The sequence below is a fragment of the Limanda limanda genome, chromosome 8 (genome assembly GCF_963576545.1).
Source record: "Limanda limanda chromosome 8, fLimLim1.1, whole genome shotgun sequence".
NCBI classification, from domain to species: domain Eukaryota; kingdom Metazoa; phylum Chordata; class Actinopteri; order Pleuronectiformes; family Pleuronectidae; genus Limanda; species Limanda limanda.
Window position 1 is genome coordinate 23,739,256 of NC_083643.1, and position 14,171 is coordinate 23,753,426.

Below are 14,171 nucleotides of genomic sequence, written 5' to 3' on the forward strand. Positions count from 1 at the left end.
CCATGTTGTTAGATGGGACATGGACCAAACTAGTGCAACAAAGAACACATCAAATACACTTTTCTCAAAGATGGTGTCTGTCATTTTATGGTAGTTCTGATCACACTGATGTTTAAAGTGCTCATTTTTCTTTGTTTAGTTTTAATTAGTTATTTGATGTGATAATAATGGGGGGAAAACTCATGATTGACAGCTGAGGGATGGGTGGTTGGACTCTGATGGTTTTTCATTTTCATTCCACTCTCATTTGTATTGGAATATCTGCCTCTTATCTATTATCATTGCTGCGTTGTCTTGCTCCATTATTTTGGTTATTGCTACTTATATAATTTGAAAACTGCCTTACCTATTTTAAATTCCTGTTCTACGCTGTTGTTGTTTAAATGTTTGTTATGTCCTCTCAGTATTTAAATAAAAAGTGTTGAGCACAAGACTGACAACTGAGACTGAATCAAGATTTGTGGAGCTTGTGTTTCAGCAGGACCTTGATTTTGCTGCTCCATCCCCCGATTGCTACACACACTCTGGCTCCAAATTTACTCTTCAGTGAAAGATGGCAGAGTTTGTATCCTGCTTAATTTGTCTTCATTTCTGGATAGTGGGAGGAAGTGGAGAAAGTCAGTCTTTACAATCTATGTGTTGTCACATTACAAGTAAAAAAAAATGCCTAACAAGTAGCCTGTGAGGGACTGTCTAACAATTTTTTTAATCTGCCTCGAACATTATGTCAAAATAACCTCCAAATATCCAAATTAGATTTTTCATCTTTCCATATCGATAAAGCTTCAAGAAGAAAAAAGTATGTACACAAAGTTACCGGTAGGGGGAAGCAGTGTCCTAAAAGACACTTGTGTGTCACGTAGAAGAAGATCAGCAGCCAAGAAGAGCACAGAAGTAGACTGTCTAGAGCAGTTTGCTGTAGTGTAGGTTACATTCATTTGGCTTTTTTGTGTTTGTTTCCATTAATATTTTAAAATTACGGTGTATTTGATTTTGTTTTATTACCTGATGACGTCGATGAAGCACCAGCTCAAATTTGACAACACACCAAAACACACAGGCAGCGATAACATGTCAAATGTAAACATAGGACTTGACGTGTCTTCTATGTGCTCCGACTCTATGATGAGGCTGCTGTATTGTTTTGATTAAGAAAAGCACCTGGAAAGACAGCGATCACCTAATCTCAGGCTACGGTTCGTTTCCATCGGTCATTGTTACTGTGTCTACACCAAATATAACGTTAAATAATGTTTCCAATCGCATCTTAACGAGTTAGAGCAAAGTGTGGCGTTAGCTCCTCGTCTCCCGGCTAGAGCTAGCTAGCTGCACGGCTAGCTGCTAGCTCCGAGCTCTAACATGCCTGTGCTTGACCATTGTTCCTTATAGTGATAAGTGAAACATGGGTGTGCTCCTACATGTGATGGCGTCAGTCTGTGTTCTTACCAGAAACGTGCCTGTAGGACAGAGAAGAGTCTCAGTGCTGCAGATCGCATGTCGCAGCTGCTGTGGTTGATGTGTTAGCCCCGCTAGCTAACAGCTGTGCGGCTTTGCTAACCGCTCATTCTGTTTGATTGACTTGACAACATCTCAATTAATTATTACATACCACGCTGAGTTGAATATTATTCTGATCACCCTCCTGTCGATTTGACAACATTATAACACACGGACCTCAGCGCTTGCTTTCCGCATTGTAGCTTTTGGTTAGCATTAGCCGACGCTGTCTAGCAGATGGTGTTGCTTGTCTAACACACCACAGCCAACAGTAGGGGGTGAATATCAGTAAATAATATGTGGATTATTATATTTGTGTTCAGTTTCTTTGTGGTGTGTAATCTAGTAAATAAGAATAGTCTGATGTCTGACGGCCTTGTGTCCCTTGTAGCAATAGTGTAGTATACAGACATTCATATTCCTCAACGTGCGGCACTCATGTACATTTTAAAAGCAAATATCAGGGTTTTAAAGTCTCACTATAGTAAAAACTTAATCTGTGAAACATCACGTTGTAATGTTATGTCAGAGTGTCCAGGGTAAAACTGTGCAGTTTGTCGTTGAGTCGTGCAGTGTGCGATCGCATCCAGCAGATGGCGGTACTGCATCGCTTTCATTCTCATAGGGATCTAACGCACGTTATGCTCTTTATGCAGCCTTTGGAAATATTATTATTATTATCGTCATCATTATTACCAGTAATGTTCAGTGTGTAGAATGTAGTGACATCTAGTGGTGAGGTTGCATGTTGCAGCTGAATGCCCCTCACCTCACCCTCCCCTTCCAAACCTGAAAGAGAACCTGTGGTAGCCTTCAGTTGTCAATAAAAACTCAAAAGGTTTTAAGTTTGTCCAGTCTGGGCTACTGTAAAAATAAATAACATGCTGGCCTCCATAGACAGGACCCGCTCCCGAAGTAAATATTAAGTATTTAAATATATAGGGGACCATTCTCAGGGAATGGAAATAACAATTCATACAATTGTGGTGAAACACACTAGTGAAAACATCACTTGAATTAATTTATATACAATTTCTGCCAAAGGTTCCCTATCCCCTAAATCTTACACACTGAACCTTTAAGCATCTGCCAGTCCTAGTCTCAAATATGTTTCACAGATTATGTGACACATGTGGGCTTCTGTTGTTTGGCTGGATCTCTTACAGCAGTGTTTGAAACACAACCCCTGCATATCTGAACTGTTTGTTGTGAGGGGGGGATTTCACCCACACATTATCCTCCAACGGCCTTTTTTGTGGTCGAACGACTAATTCCTCTGTGACTTTTCCCACAGCAGTTAGTGGCAGAAAACCACATCCAGGATACAGAGGCTCACTTCCCACATAACGATTTAGGGAGGGTCAAGGGAGAGCTCAAAACTACGCTGAGTCAGCAGTGAACCGATTAAAGAGATGCTCTGTCAATTCATTTTTACTTTTTAAAATAGACAAAATAGTGTTTTTAAAGTGGTTTTAGGAGTGAAAAATCTGAATACATTTTGATAGGTTTTATAATAAAGATTATAATTTATGCTAAGATTTAGAGACTATTAATAGTCTGTAAAACTTAGATCAAAAGTTCAGCTGGAGAATTTCTTCCAGGGAGTTTTGCAGCATTTATCCGTTCCCTCTCTGACTGAACTTAAGTTATAAGGCAGCGGGAAACTTCTCCCTCCTTTTGAAAATAGTAGCCTACTTTTTTAAAGAGTGAATATGATTGGAAAGAAAGTTTTTCATTCACTCACTCAGTAATGATTGATAGCTGCGGGACATTCCTATTAGAGGAAATGCGACCAGCCAAGACAGGGTTTCAAGCCAAGGAAGGGAGGAGTTTGGACTAAAAGTCAGAAATGCGATACAACTGTAGAGAGAGTTGTCTGCTGTGAACTTCCTGACCGGGGAATCTCCCCGGTGATAATGTCTCCACGCCTCAACCAAAGACCGTCCTCAACTTGCTTAACCCCCCCTTCATTATACCGCAATGTGTGGCTCCGTGTTGTGTATTTACCTCCTCTAGATGCATTGTCTTTACAAATCACAGATCTTCCCAGAACACACATTTATGCCAGTTCAATTAGTAGCTGTTACTATTCTAGTATGAGCTCCTCTGACATGTCCCATTGTTTTTTCAGTAGATCGCCCCTGTAGTGATGGAGGAGCAGACAGGCTCTCCTGGAGCCAATGCGGACAGCAACAGCCAGAGAAACGGAGACGAGGTAAGAGCTCAGCACGCAGATATCAAGGAACACAATTTGCAATTTTTCCCCAATTCAAACTCCAAAGAATGTACAGTCAGTGTGGGACCTGGGAGGCCGGCTACCCCGAACCTTCAAATCATATCTGCTTTTGTTATCTCGGCAGAAGCCCCGACGTGGCAGCTGGACCAAGGGGAGGAAGAGGAAGAAGCCAATGAAGGACAGCAACGCACCCAAAGCGCCCCTGACGGGCTACGTGCGCTTCATGAACGACAGACGGGAGCAGCTACGGGCCGAGCGTCCAGACGTGCCCTTCCCAGAGATAACCAGGATGCTGGGCAACGAGTGGAGCAAGCTGCCCCCCGAGGAGAAGCAGGTCAGTGAAGACGCTCCTGACAGGATCGCACACTGAGCACATCATTGTGAGGGAAACTGGGCCAAAGTTCGCTGTTTCTTTGCTTCCCAGGTTTCACCATTCACAGGCTTACATTTAAAGTGCTTACAATTTTAATAAGTATTGGTATTGACTCATGCAGCAATATTGTAGGAGTGAGCACAACCTGTCTGAGTTCTGATAAACAGAGACATTAACAGTAAGAAGAAGCCTTAATAAGAATCTGTCATTCCAACTGCAAAGACATCTGTCTAATACCACTGACTTTGACTTGTGAAAAAATGGCAGAATGTCTGTCATATTAATGTTATTGATATTAAAGGAGACCTATTATGCCCATTTTACCACAAGTTGATATGGTTCCTTGGGGTCTTAATGAAATGTCTGTAACATTTTTTGGTCAAAATACCACAAGGATCATTTAAAACAGCAGCCTTTTTACCCTGTCTAAAACAGCCCTCTTCAGATTGACCTGTTTTGAGTCCCCCCGCCCCCCCCCCCCTCTCCTCGCCCCGCCCCCCTCCCACCACCCCGCCCCCCCCTGTCAATCACACACACACACATCCACTTTCACGTCTTAAATCTCTCCTTAGCATATTTAAGGTTGTTAAAATAATTTTAAGTCACTGTCCTACACATATATTTCTGTATTTGTTTGTTGTGTTTCTTCATTGAAGCTACAATTTTAAAACTACAACACCTTCTGATAAGGATGTACATTTATTTAAATACATGCATTAGATATGTGTGTATACAGTATTTAATTGTATGTGTATATTTATTCATACAGGGCATATATACACACACGCACACACACAGACACACACACAGATAGACACACACACAGACACACACGCGCACACAGACACACAGGCAAAGGGATGTGGGGGCTAGCTTTGGAAGCTAACACTGCTGCAACTTTTGCGGCGAAATGCACTTAAAACCCCGGATATGAGTCTATTTTAAAGCGAGCGACGGAGGCGGCAACGAGCTGCTGGTGACCGGCACCGGTTCGTGCAGCTCGGGGTGCGTGGAGCAAATCTGTAAGAGCCACAAAAGTTATAAGGCTCAGCTCTCCCCCCCCCCTCCTCCTCCTCCTCCTCCTCCTCCTCCTCCTCCGCTTTGCCACCCGTGCGCTGAGCGAGCCCCCGGCACCGGTACAATGCAACCGGAGACCGGGGGGGTGGGGGCTACGGTGGTGGCGCCGGGCTCCGGGCTACGCGATGGCTCCGGGCTACGGTGGTGCGAGGCAGCTAGTGGAGGCAGCTAGTACGAGGCAGCTAGTGCGAGCCGGAGCGCGGAGCGGAGGTCCGGTTGGAGCTCCGGCCGGCGGAGCTCCCCGGCGTAAACAAACACATCCACCAGAAGCGAGCAGCCGACATGGAGCCAGCAGCCCCTCAGCGAGCCCGAGCTGTGGCAGGTAAATCACCCCGACCGCAGGCTCTGTTTCCTCCGCCTCCCACCCAGCTGATCGTGAGATCGCGGCTTCTGCGCCGGCAGCCTCCTCCGTGAACGCGGAGCCGGGGCCGGAGCCCGAGCTGAGGAGGGAGCTGTGGCAGGTAACTCACCCCAAACGCAGGCTCTGTTTCCTCTGCCTCTCACCCAGCTCCCTGGCTGGTTAGCTCTGTCTTCTGAAGCTGGAGTCACATGAAGACATTTGTGCTGATTTGTGCAGCCCAGCACTGAGCATCTTGGGTGTGGAAGTCAACTCATGCTGCAGTTAGCTTATCCGAGTGTTTCCAAGGCTTGCATGACTTTAATGGCGGCCGGCCGAACTCCGATGGACTGAAAAAGTGGGTGGGTCGAGGGGTGGTTCCAGTGGTGGTTCGAGTGGTGGGGGGGGGGCGTACTACATGGGCATTTTTGACTAATACGTATTAGTTTGGTGTATTCCCATTCGAGGACATCTAGAGTATAGTTTCTGACATAGAGGAACCACAACAAATCGCGGGAGTTGTTTTTTTCCAGAGTTTCTGGGACGGTAGACATGCCAGATACCCAAATTAACATGTAGAAGCACTACAAAAGTGAAATTTTCACAATATGTCCCCTTTAAAGCCTGTATTTATTTACAACTGTCTTCACAGTCACGCATCAAATCCTCGTTTAGTTACAAAGTGTGTTTATTATTCAAAGTAAGAACTTTTACATTTTTTTACCTTTTCTCCAGACGAGTCTGGGCCTGGTCGGGTGGGACAGAGTCCAGACAAACCTTTGTACTGATTTGTTCCTTGTTATTGTTTTACACAGAGTTCACAGGTGATTCAGTATCCTGAGATAAAGTCCTTGCATAAAGATGTTTTTATAAGCTTTTCTGACTAATTATTTCACAGATGTAATTTTGTAGACAGCTTTACGTCTATTGAAACGAATTAAGCCTTTTTAGCAGTAATTACTCCCACTCATCGTGTCATCTCACCAGCACTTCCTCCTCCATGATTCACCAAATCGAATTTTTGACCTTGGACCTTACTCTTCTCGCATTCACTTTCACCTTCTCATCCCTGCAGCGATACTTAGAAGAGGCAGAGCGAGATAAGGAGCGTTACATGAGGGAGCTGGAGAAGTACCAGAAGACGGAGGCCTACAAACATTTCACCAGGAAGGTCCAGGAGAAGCAGAACGGCAAGCGGCACAGGGGAGGTGAGATCTGGTTACAATAGAAACACAAACACTAAAGCCTAATTCATTCACTGTAAGCCGACAATCATTTGAATTTGTAAAATTTAAAAGGTTGTAGGAAACACAAATGTGTGATGAGGATTGGACAAACAAGCTTTTTTCTCAGTGAACTAGTGCAGTGCCCGTTTAAACCTGCCTGTTTTGAATGGGCTATTAACTTGGCCTGTGTTAATGCTGGTACAGTACAGTAAAGACTGGGCTGCTGTTCGGTGAGGCTGGACTCAGGTCGCCCGACTCGAACTTGAGAATCACTTGTTGTTCACTTATATTGATAAGTCCCAGCCATTGCTACGACAGAGTGCTGGTCACCAATTTATTAAAATGTTGTAAATGTTAAATGTATTGTGTGAACACATCGCACCAAATGTGACTCTGCACTTCATTTGGCCCTAAACAAGTGTGAAGCTGATAAGAATGGTTATCCACGTACAGACAGAGATTTCTGGAATAGGTAGATTAGATAAAAACATGAATCTGTAATTCTTGCTATACACTGCAGTTTAGCTGACAACAAATATTCAAAATACCTTCATATTATTTAATTGTAAAAATAGAGACAGAAAATGAACCCTCAGCCGTGGAGAAGCAGCTCTGCAGAGAGCTGTGGACATTTTCTCAGTAAGGAGTGGGCTACATGATGGACAGGAGTCACATGACATCCCTTTGAATGAAGTGAAATGTAGGTCAAGCTTAAACAAGCAAATAATTCAACTGTGGTAATGATGGCAGAGAGTTCACACCCCAGCTCGGCCTCTCGGCGAGTATTTGCAGTATAAATCTGAGCAATTTAAAAACTCGGGTTTGGAAAAACTTTGCTCAGCGGAGTGTAAAAGTGTGTAAGCAGAGGGCACAGAAAGGGATTGGGGAAAATATTACCCCAAATGAGCACATCCTGAATTGCAGAACACAGAGGCGTAGACGATGAAGAAGCAGCTGGGGAATCACAGTCTATCTAAGACTATCTACTCTAACGCTATGGACTGTACGGATTTCGTTCCACCGTGTGATTATAAAAAAGTTTTGCTGTCTCTCATTCGGGTCTCCCCTATGAAGGTGACTTTGCTGTTAATGTTTGCACTCCACTTTCCAGCGAGAGCAAGTCTGTCACGCAGCTTGACAAGGACCCCAAACTGGTTTCTTGCCCCTCGGCCACGCCGGCAGCTTTGACAACTCGATAGCCAGCTTCTCCAGGGTATTTGGGACAGACTTAAAGGAGAAAACCTCTTCAGTCCAAATTTTTAGGAGTAATCAAATGTCAGTTTTGGCCAATGTTGACAGCTCTACACTGCAGCACAGTAGTCAAAATGTTGCAATTTCTGTTTCAAATGAGTCTGACACATCTCTGTCCATGTATGAGATTTTGTTGTGATGTTCAAGACACTCATGAGCAAGGCATTACATTTCCAAAGCTGCTTTCAGACATGCACGAAACTCCAGATAATATACGGAGTCATGTTCCAGTATTTGGTGCAGCAACTCAGAAATGAACATTAGCTTCGCTCAGTCTGTGGAAACATGACAAGGAAAGTGGAGACTTCACAGGTTCAGAGGAGTTCAGGTTAGAAGTGATGGTTCAGCCTGAAGACAAGGAGCCGTGACTCTGCTCTCACAACACATGGTCTCTATTACCCGATCCCGTTTTGTTACGCTGGATAAATCTCCATTTAAGTATCAAAAATGTTGATGGCATAAACAGCTCCGCCTCGGCAACAAAAAGAAAAGGAGTAATGGGATATTTTGGATTACTTTAATGTGTTTTAGCATTTCAAAATGTGATAAATGCGCACTACCCAAAACGTCATCTGCTATCCTCTTACATAGTTCTGTCCTTCCCTCTCCAGATGCTGGACACCAGGTAGCCAACGAAGCTCTCCATGAGGTCAGTAGCTCCTTCCTGTCTTATCACATTCACCATCGCTCTCCTGAAGAACGAAACATCATATTTAATTAAGTCCAAACATCCTCCTCTAACCCTCATAAACTCCTCAATTTCTGTCCAAGGAAAGAAAAAACAATACCTATCAGGATGATCAAATAATAATGATTCAGCGTTTGCTTTGTTGAAAGTTTGTTTTTTGGCTGTCTTCTCACTTAGGAACTTGTAAATCTGTTGGTGTTTGTGTTTTCCCTCGTCCTGCATGAAGCACTCACTGCCGTGTCACCCAAGCTGGGTTAATCTGCTCTGGTGCTGTGTTTGTGATCCAAACACGTGGCTTTCAATAAAGTGTGTAATTCATTTTTATGAAGTTCTGCCTATGATTGAAATAGTTTCCTTTGTGAGTGTCTCCGGGTACTCTGAAGGGTTAGAGCCAAGGAGACTTCATTGGAATTACCCTTCCTGTGGGGATTCCAGTGTTTTTCCCTTGTACATTTCAAAGGACACAGAATTCCCCATTTCATTTCATTATGCTGGGAATTAAGGAGGCGACGCATTCTTTCAGAGGAGGGAAGGATCATTGTTCGTCTTTTTTAGTTCAAATTGTTTCAAACCATTTCAGAGTCTTTGATATTGCAGCAGCACCATGCCTCCACCTCCTCATTTCTTAAACTGTATCGCTGTATTTCCCCTGTGGCCAGAAATGAAATCAATATACTGGCCCGCCAACAGGCCGGCGAGATGAATGACCACCTCTCGCTGTCAGTCTGTGTTGCCAAATGGATTCACTGTACAGCTTATCTCCTTCCCTCTCACTGTCTCTGGCTGTTAACAGAAGGATGCAGAAGGGAAGGACAGAACTGTGTTTGACATCCCGATCTTCACCGAGGAGTTTCTCAACCACAGCAAAGGTAAAGAGTCTGAACGCTGCCGTGCGCCGTGCTGTTGAGAAATACTTTGCACTCTGTGTGCTGTGACTGTTTCTGTCCTAAGTGTTTCTATACAGAGTCCTCTTCTACCTCAACACAACTTTATTTTATAACGCTGCATGGTCCCACAATAGTGATGCCCAAAGCTTAAAAAGAACACACCTCTTAGAGCAAATTAAAAATTCATGCTGACCCCAGCTGTTCAGATCTTGCTGCCGCATCTCTTTGGACTCTTCTTTTGATCTACCTTTTGTTCCTGTTCCTGTTTGTGTGTGTTCTCCTGAACAGCCCGTGAAGCCGAGATGCGGCAGCTGCGCAAGACCAACATGGAGTACGAGGAGCGGAACGCAGCGCTGCAGAAGCATGTCGAGAGCATGCGCGGAGCGGTCGAGAGGCTGGAGGGGGATGTGATGCAAGAGAGGGGACGCAACGGGCTCCTCCACCAGCACCTGGAGACCCTGCGCCAGGCGCTCGCCTCCAGTTTCTCCACCGTGCCTCTGCCAGGTGGGAACAGCAAACTGCACCAGGGCCAGTTCTTTTTGGGAATTGACCCTCACAGTTACAATTGAACAAAAAAGTTCCATGTGATAAGTTAGTAAGTCTTTGAATAAGTCCTGGGGCGCTTTCACACCTACCTGGTTTGGTCAATTTAGTCAGAACCAAAGTAACGTGTGAAAAGTGCCTCGGACCACAATCTGGACCAGCAGACCAACAGGTCAGAATCAAACTGAACCATGGTTTGGTTCATATGCAGTGTCGGTTTACGACTCAAGCTCAATGCAGTTAATATAAGCTGCATTGTGTTTGGGTTGCCCTGTCCCTGACACACCTGGTTATTGCTTGTTTTTTCTGATAAAAGACATTATCTTAATTAATCATTAATAATGATTGTCAATGGATTCAGTATCATTCTGGTTCTCGCATTGTATCAAAAAGAAGAAAAAAAGTATCGATTTAGCACCAATGTTGGTAAGAACTCAAACAATACCAAACCCCCCCCCCGCACACCGTCATCAGATGCACGCCCATCTACAAACCAATGAAGGTCAAGTTTAGGTATAGGTAGGTGATGACAACAGGAAGTACATATGTCATCAAAAGTCTTTAGTGTGCTCCCTAAATGACAATCTGAAACCACAACCATCTTTCAGGTTTGAAAACGCCCTCAAACTCTTGTTATCCTCATTGACAGTGGTGGTTTTCACCTATTCAGATACAAGGAAATTATATTTTTCTTTTTAATTGTTTAAATTAAAATAAAATAATCGATGAGTGACTCAACACCGTCCTAGATGACTACCGTCTTTTAGGTTTGTCGAATATTTGCTGATATGGAGTTTACATCTCGTGCGTAACGACAGTGAAGACTCGGACCGTCAGTTTTGATACAAAAATAAAACCCACTTCATTAATCAATATTGTGCTGAGTGTGACAAAATAAAGTAGCCCAGCTTTGCTTTTATCTCTGGAAGTTTGCTGTGTGGCTCTTGGGCTTAAGATGTGCTGATGCTGATCAAAGCACATTATGAACCAGTATTGATTTGATATCCCTTAGCAGTGATTCATCCCCAGACACAAACGCACTGTGCAAAGATATGGTTGAGTCACACACTAGGACGGGGAAACAGAAATAAGAATGTAGGAGTGAAAATAAGTTCATTGACTAGGATTTGTCTCTGCCTTGATTCTCATTGGTGAACAGGTTGTTCAGTAGTAAATCCCTTTGAACCAATTCATTATTGGAATTTATAGAATGCGCTCCCACTTTATTTAAACTTTTTTTATCATTTAAAACCTCTGCTGAGCTCCTGCATTTCTCTTTCTCTCCTTCTTCCACACCTATTTGAGTGTCTTGCTCATACAGCAGAGACACTGAGTATGCCAACAGCACAAATTGACACAACGCTGCTGGAAGTGTTTCATAAGCCTGATGATGGAAAGGTGATTGCCAAAGCCATTTAGACGTAGCCTCGGGGAAACACTTTCTGTTTCTGTTTAGGAAAAAGCATCAATAAATTAATAACCGGTAACATCAAAGCTTCTTCCGACTAGAAGCTTTTTTTACGCTGAGTTTTCCCAGGCCAATCTTTTTTATCTTTTCATTCATAATTGTGCCACTAATTTTACCTTTTTTAATGTTGTTTTACTAGATTTTACAGTGTGAGGTCTTAATACTTTATTTTGTCAGGTTTCATTTGACAGATTTTTAATATGACAGTTTTTAGAATGAAAATACAAAAAATTCGAAAAAGATGATGATCTTCCTCAGCTTGATATCCAGATAGTTTGAATCTTTGATCCAGTGTCGGGACGGTCCTCGTCTTTGAAGACAGAAAAGAAAACTCACCAGTGACTAGAATGGCATCAGGAGAGGGGCACACCCCACCAAGGCCCAGTAGTCTTCATAAAGTCAATCAAGCTGCAAGAAATTTCACACACTCATGGATCTAAGTTAACTTAATGTGCATTCTTTTTTCAAGATCTCTGCATTATTCCCTAGAAATAATGTGAAAATGTTGATAAAAACCCTATATCATGATGTTACAGACATTTTTATCTGCTCCAAAATGTAACTTGTTCTTCCCTGACACATCTTACTTGCTTACATAATGTTTTATGGATTTTAGTCTAGTTGCTGTTGTTTAATCTTGCCTACAAACAAATAAAACCTGATTTGTATTAAGGTATCATATTTCACTGATAACATAATATAACCTTTGAAGGTTCATGTTGGGTCACACCCACATTTCATCTGAAAAACTCAAGAAACTCTTGTGCTGACGTCACATGCTTGTTGTCCTGCAGGTAGCGGAGAGACGCCCACTCTTGAATCCATTGACTCCTACATGAAGAAGCTCCACAGCGTCATTGTCAGTAACCCGCAAGAACACGAGAATCTTGTTAACACTGTGAGAGACGTCGTCAACCGTTTGGACAGGTAACAGAGGCTTTATTTATTATCTTTAATCCAATGACTGTATTATTAAACGTTTTGCCATTTAATATAAGCGTCAATAGAGGAATACCAATCACAAAGTTATCAGTTTCTAAAATTATAGTAAAAACTTAACTTAAATAACACATTTGAAAACACAGCTTAAATAAAAATGAAGGCAAACAATGAATTAAAAGCTATTTGAAGATCACACAGCATTTCATATAAAAATAAAAAATGTTACAGATGAGGAAGGGGTAAAAACAAGATTAAACATAATAATATCGAATTATTAGAGTTGTCTGCCAGATTGGAAATAGGAGAAAGCCCATCTACAAAAATGTGCCTATAAGAGAGATTCAAGAGAGTTTGCCAGACAAATCTCCTCAAGGAGATTGTTCCAAAGGTGGGAGTCCAGACAGATAAGGCCTGGTCACCTCTGGTCCTCAGCTTGGGCTGTGGAAATGTGACTAGGGCCTTCACTGGTGACCTCAGGTTACTTACGAGTTACGACAGAGCACATACACTGTCAAAAGATCTGAAACATACTTTGGTTCAAGTCCAACCTTATATGTCCGCAATAACATCTTAAAACCAAATCTAGAATATACTTGAAGCCAAATTTGTCCCTAAAATCTCTTTCCCAGTCTGACAAAACAGCTTCATATTTGTTATCTTTTCTGATGGTGGTTTGTTTGTTACAGCTATGTTGGATATTAATGTAATTTCAGCAGGGAATCAGTTATAACTCTTTTCTCTCTTCTCCTCCAGATAATTAGAGAATTGGACTCTTGTCATCTGATCTGATGGTTCAAGCGACTTTTAGCAGAAGCTGTTTCCAGTTCGATGCCTTGCTCCGTGACTCTGTCTGTTATACCAACTTTAAACTGTCTTTTGTTACTCTGCTAAAGTGATGTAGGTGATGTAACCTTTCATATTTATTTATTGTTTTTTTTACACTTGTTTTTCTTTCACACGGAAAAAAAATTCAGTTTTATATAATAATCAGACGACAGGACATAAAACGATTTCTGTCAGTCTTTGCTCCTGTTCTGTCTTTCACCGTCCATTTATAGCAAAATGCCTCCACAACAATATCTAAACCACTTGTCAAACAGTTTGTAACTGATCAAAGAAAAATATGTCTGTGGGTTTGTATTCACCATATCCAAAAAATGTAAGCAGGCCATCTGATGCTCCGCTAAAGAGAAATGTGCCATTTATGTTTTTTTTCTCTTTGTGAAAATGTGTTTTTGTGTTTTCAATAAATGTATTTACATCATGTGAGCGTTCGGTTTCTTTGGATCGGTTCACGACTTACTGGAAATATGTTTGAACTAATCTAAAATTAGATACACTAGGTGCCAGTGCTCCAGATCCAAGTGCTAAAAATAATCTCTCTCAGATTGCATGTCTTAAATTTGCATTACAAATATTAAAGCTGCTATTTTGAGTCTTTGGCAAAATGAAATGCTGCTTTTCCACTTTCTGATTAGTCACACAGAGATATGCTAACTTCTGCCAGCTGAGCTTTGAAGGCGAGTCTTCTATCGAATAGAGAATACGTGGCTAATCTGCTGTAATGCCTCGCTGTTTGGAATTGTGCTTGGTCAGCGCCTAAGCTCATTTACTCACAGTAGATGTGGAGTTAAGAAGATTTGGAG

The 14,171-nt window shown here is 42.4% G+C and overlaps 1 protein-coding gene across 4 annotated transcripts; it reads left to right on the top strand.

The window, feature by feature from the left end:
• Nucleotides 1-1,127: 1,127 nt before the first annotated feature.
• hmg20a (high mobility group 20A) lies at nucleotides 1,128-13,789 on the top strand. Of its 4 annotated transcripts, none has more exons than XM_061076210.1 (9): nucleotides 1,128-1,196; nucleotides 3,632-3,712; nucleotides 3,858-4,067; nucleotides 6,596-6,728; nucleotides 8,609-8,646; nucleotides 9,479-9,554; nucleotides 9,861-10,076; nucleotides 12,378-12,510; nucleotides 13,279-13,789. In XM_061076210.1, exons 2-9 carry the CDS (start codon nucleotides 3,647-3,649, stop codon nucleotides 13,280-13,282), a joined length of 876 nt encoding a protein of 291 aa, XP_060932193.1. In that variant the 5' UTR covers nucleotides 1,128-1,196; nucleotides 3,632-3,646; the 3' UTR covers nucleotides 13,283-13,789. The 4 variants fall into 4 exon arrangements, with proteins under 4 accessions (XP_060932193.1, XP_060932196.1, XP_060932195.1 ...); XM_061076213.1 differs by having other exon boundaries at nucleotides 9,482-9,554; XM_061076211.1 differs by having other exon boundaries at nucleotides 1,135-1,196; nucleotides 3,629-3,712.
• The last annotated feature ends 382 nt before the right edge of the window (nucleotides 13,790-14,171 follow it).

Excerpts from the sequence above, each read along its gene's own strand:
- hmg20a (XM_061076210.1), top strand. The coding sequence starts at position 3,647 with ATGGAGGAGCAGACAGGCTCTCCTGGAGCCAATGCGGACAGCAACAGC. Across the intron at positions 6,729-8,608 it reads CGGCAAGCGGCACAGGGGAG|ATGCTGGACACCAGGTAGCC; the intron begins GTGAGATCTGGT and ends TTCCCTCTCCAG. Across the intron at positions 8,647-9,478 it reads CCAACGAAGCTCTCCATGAG|AAGGATGCAGAAGGGAAGGA; the intron begins GTCAGTAGCTCC and ends GGCTGTTAACAG.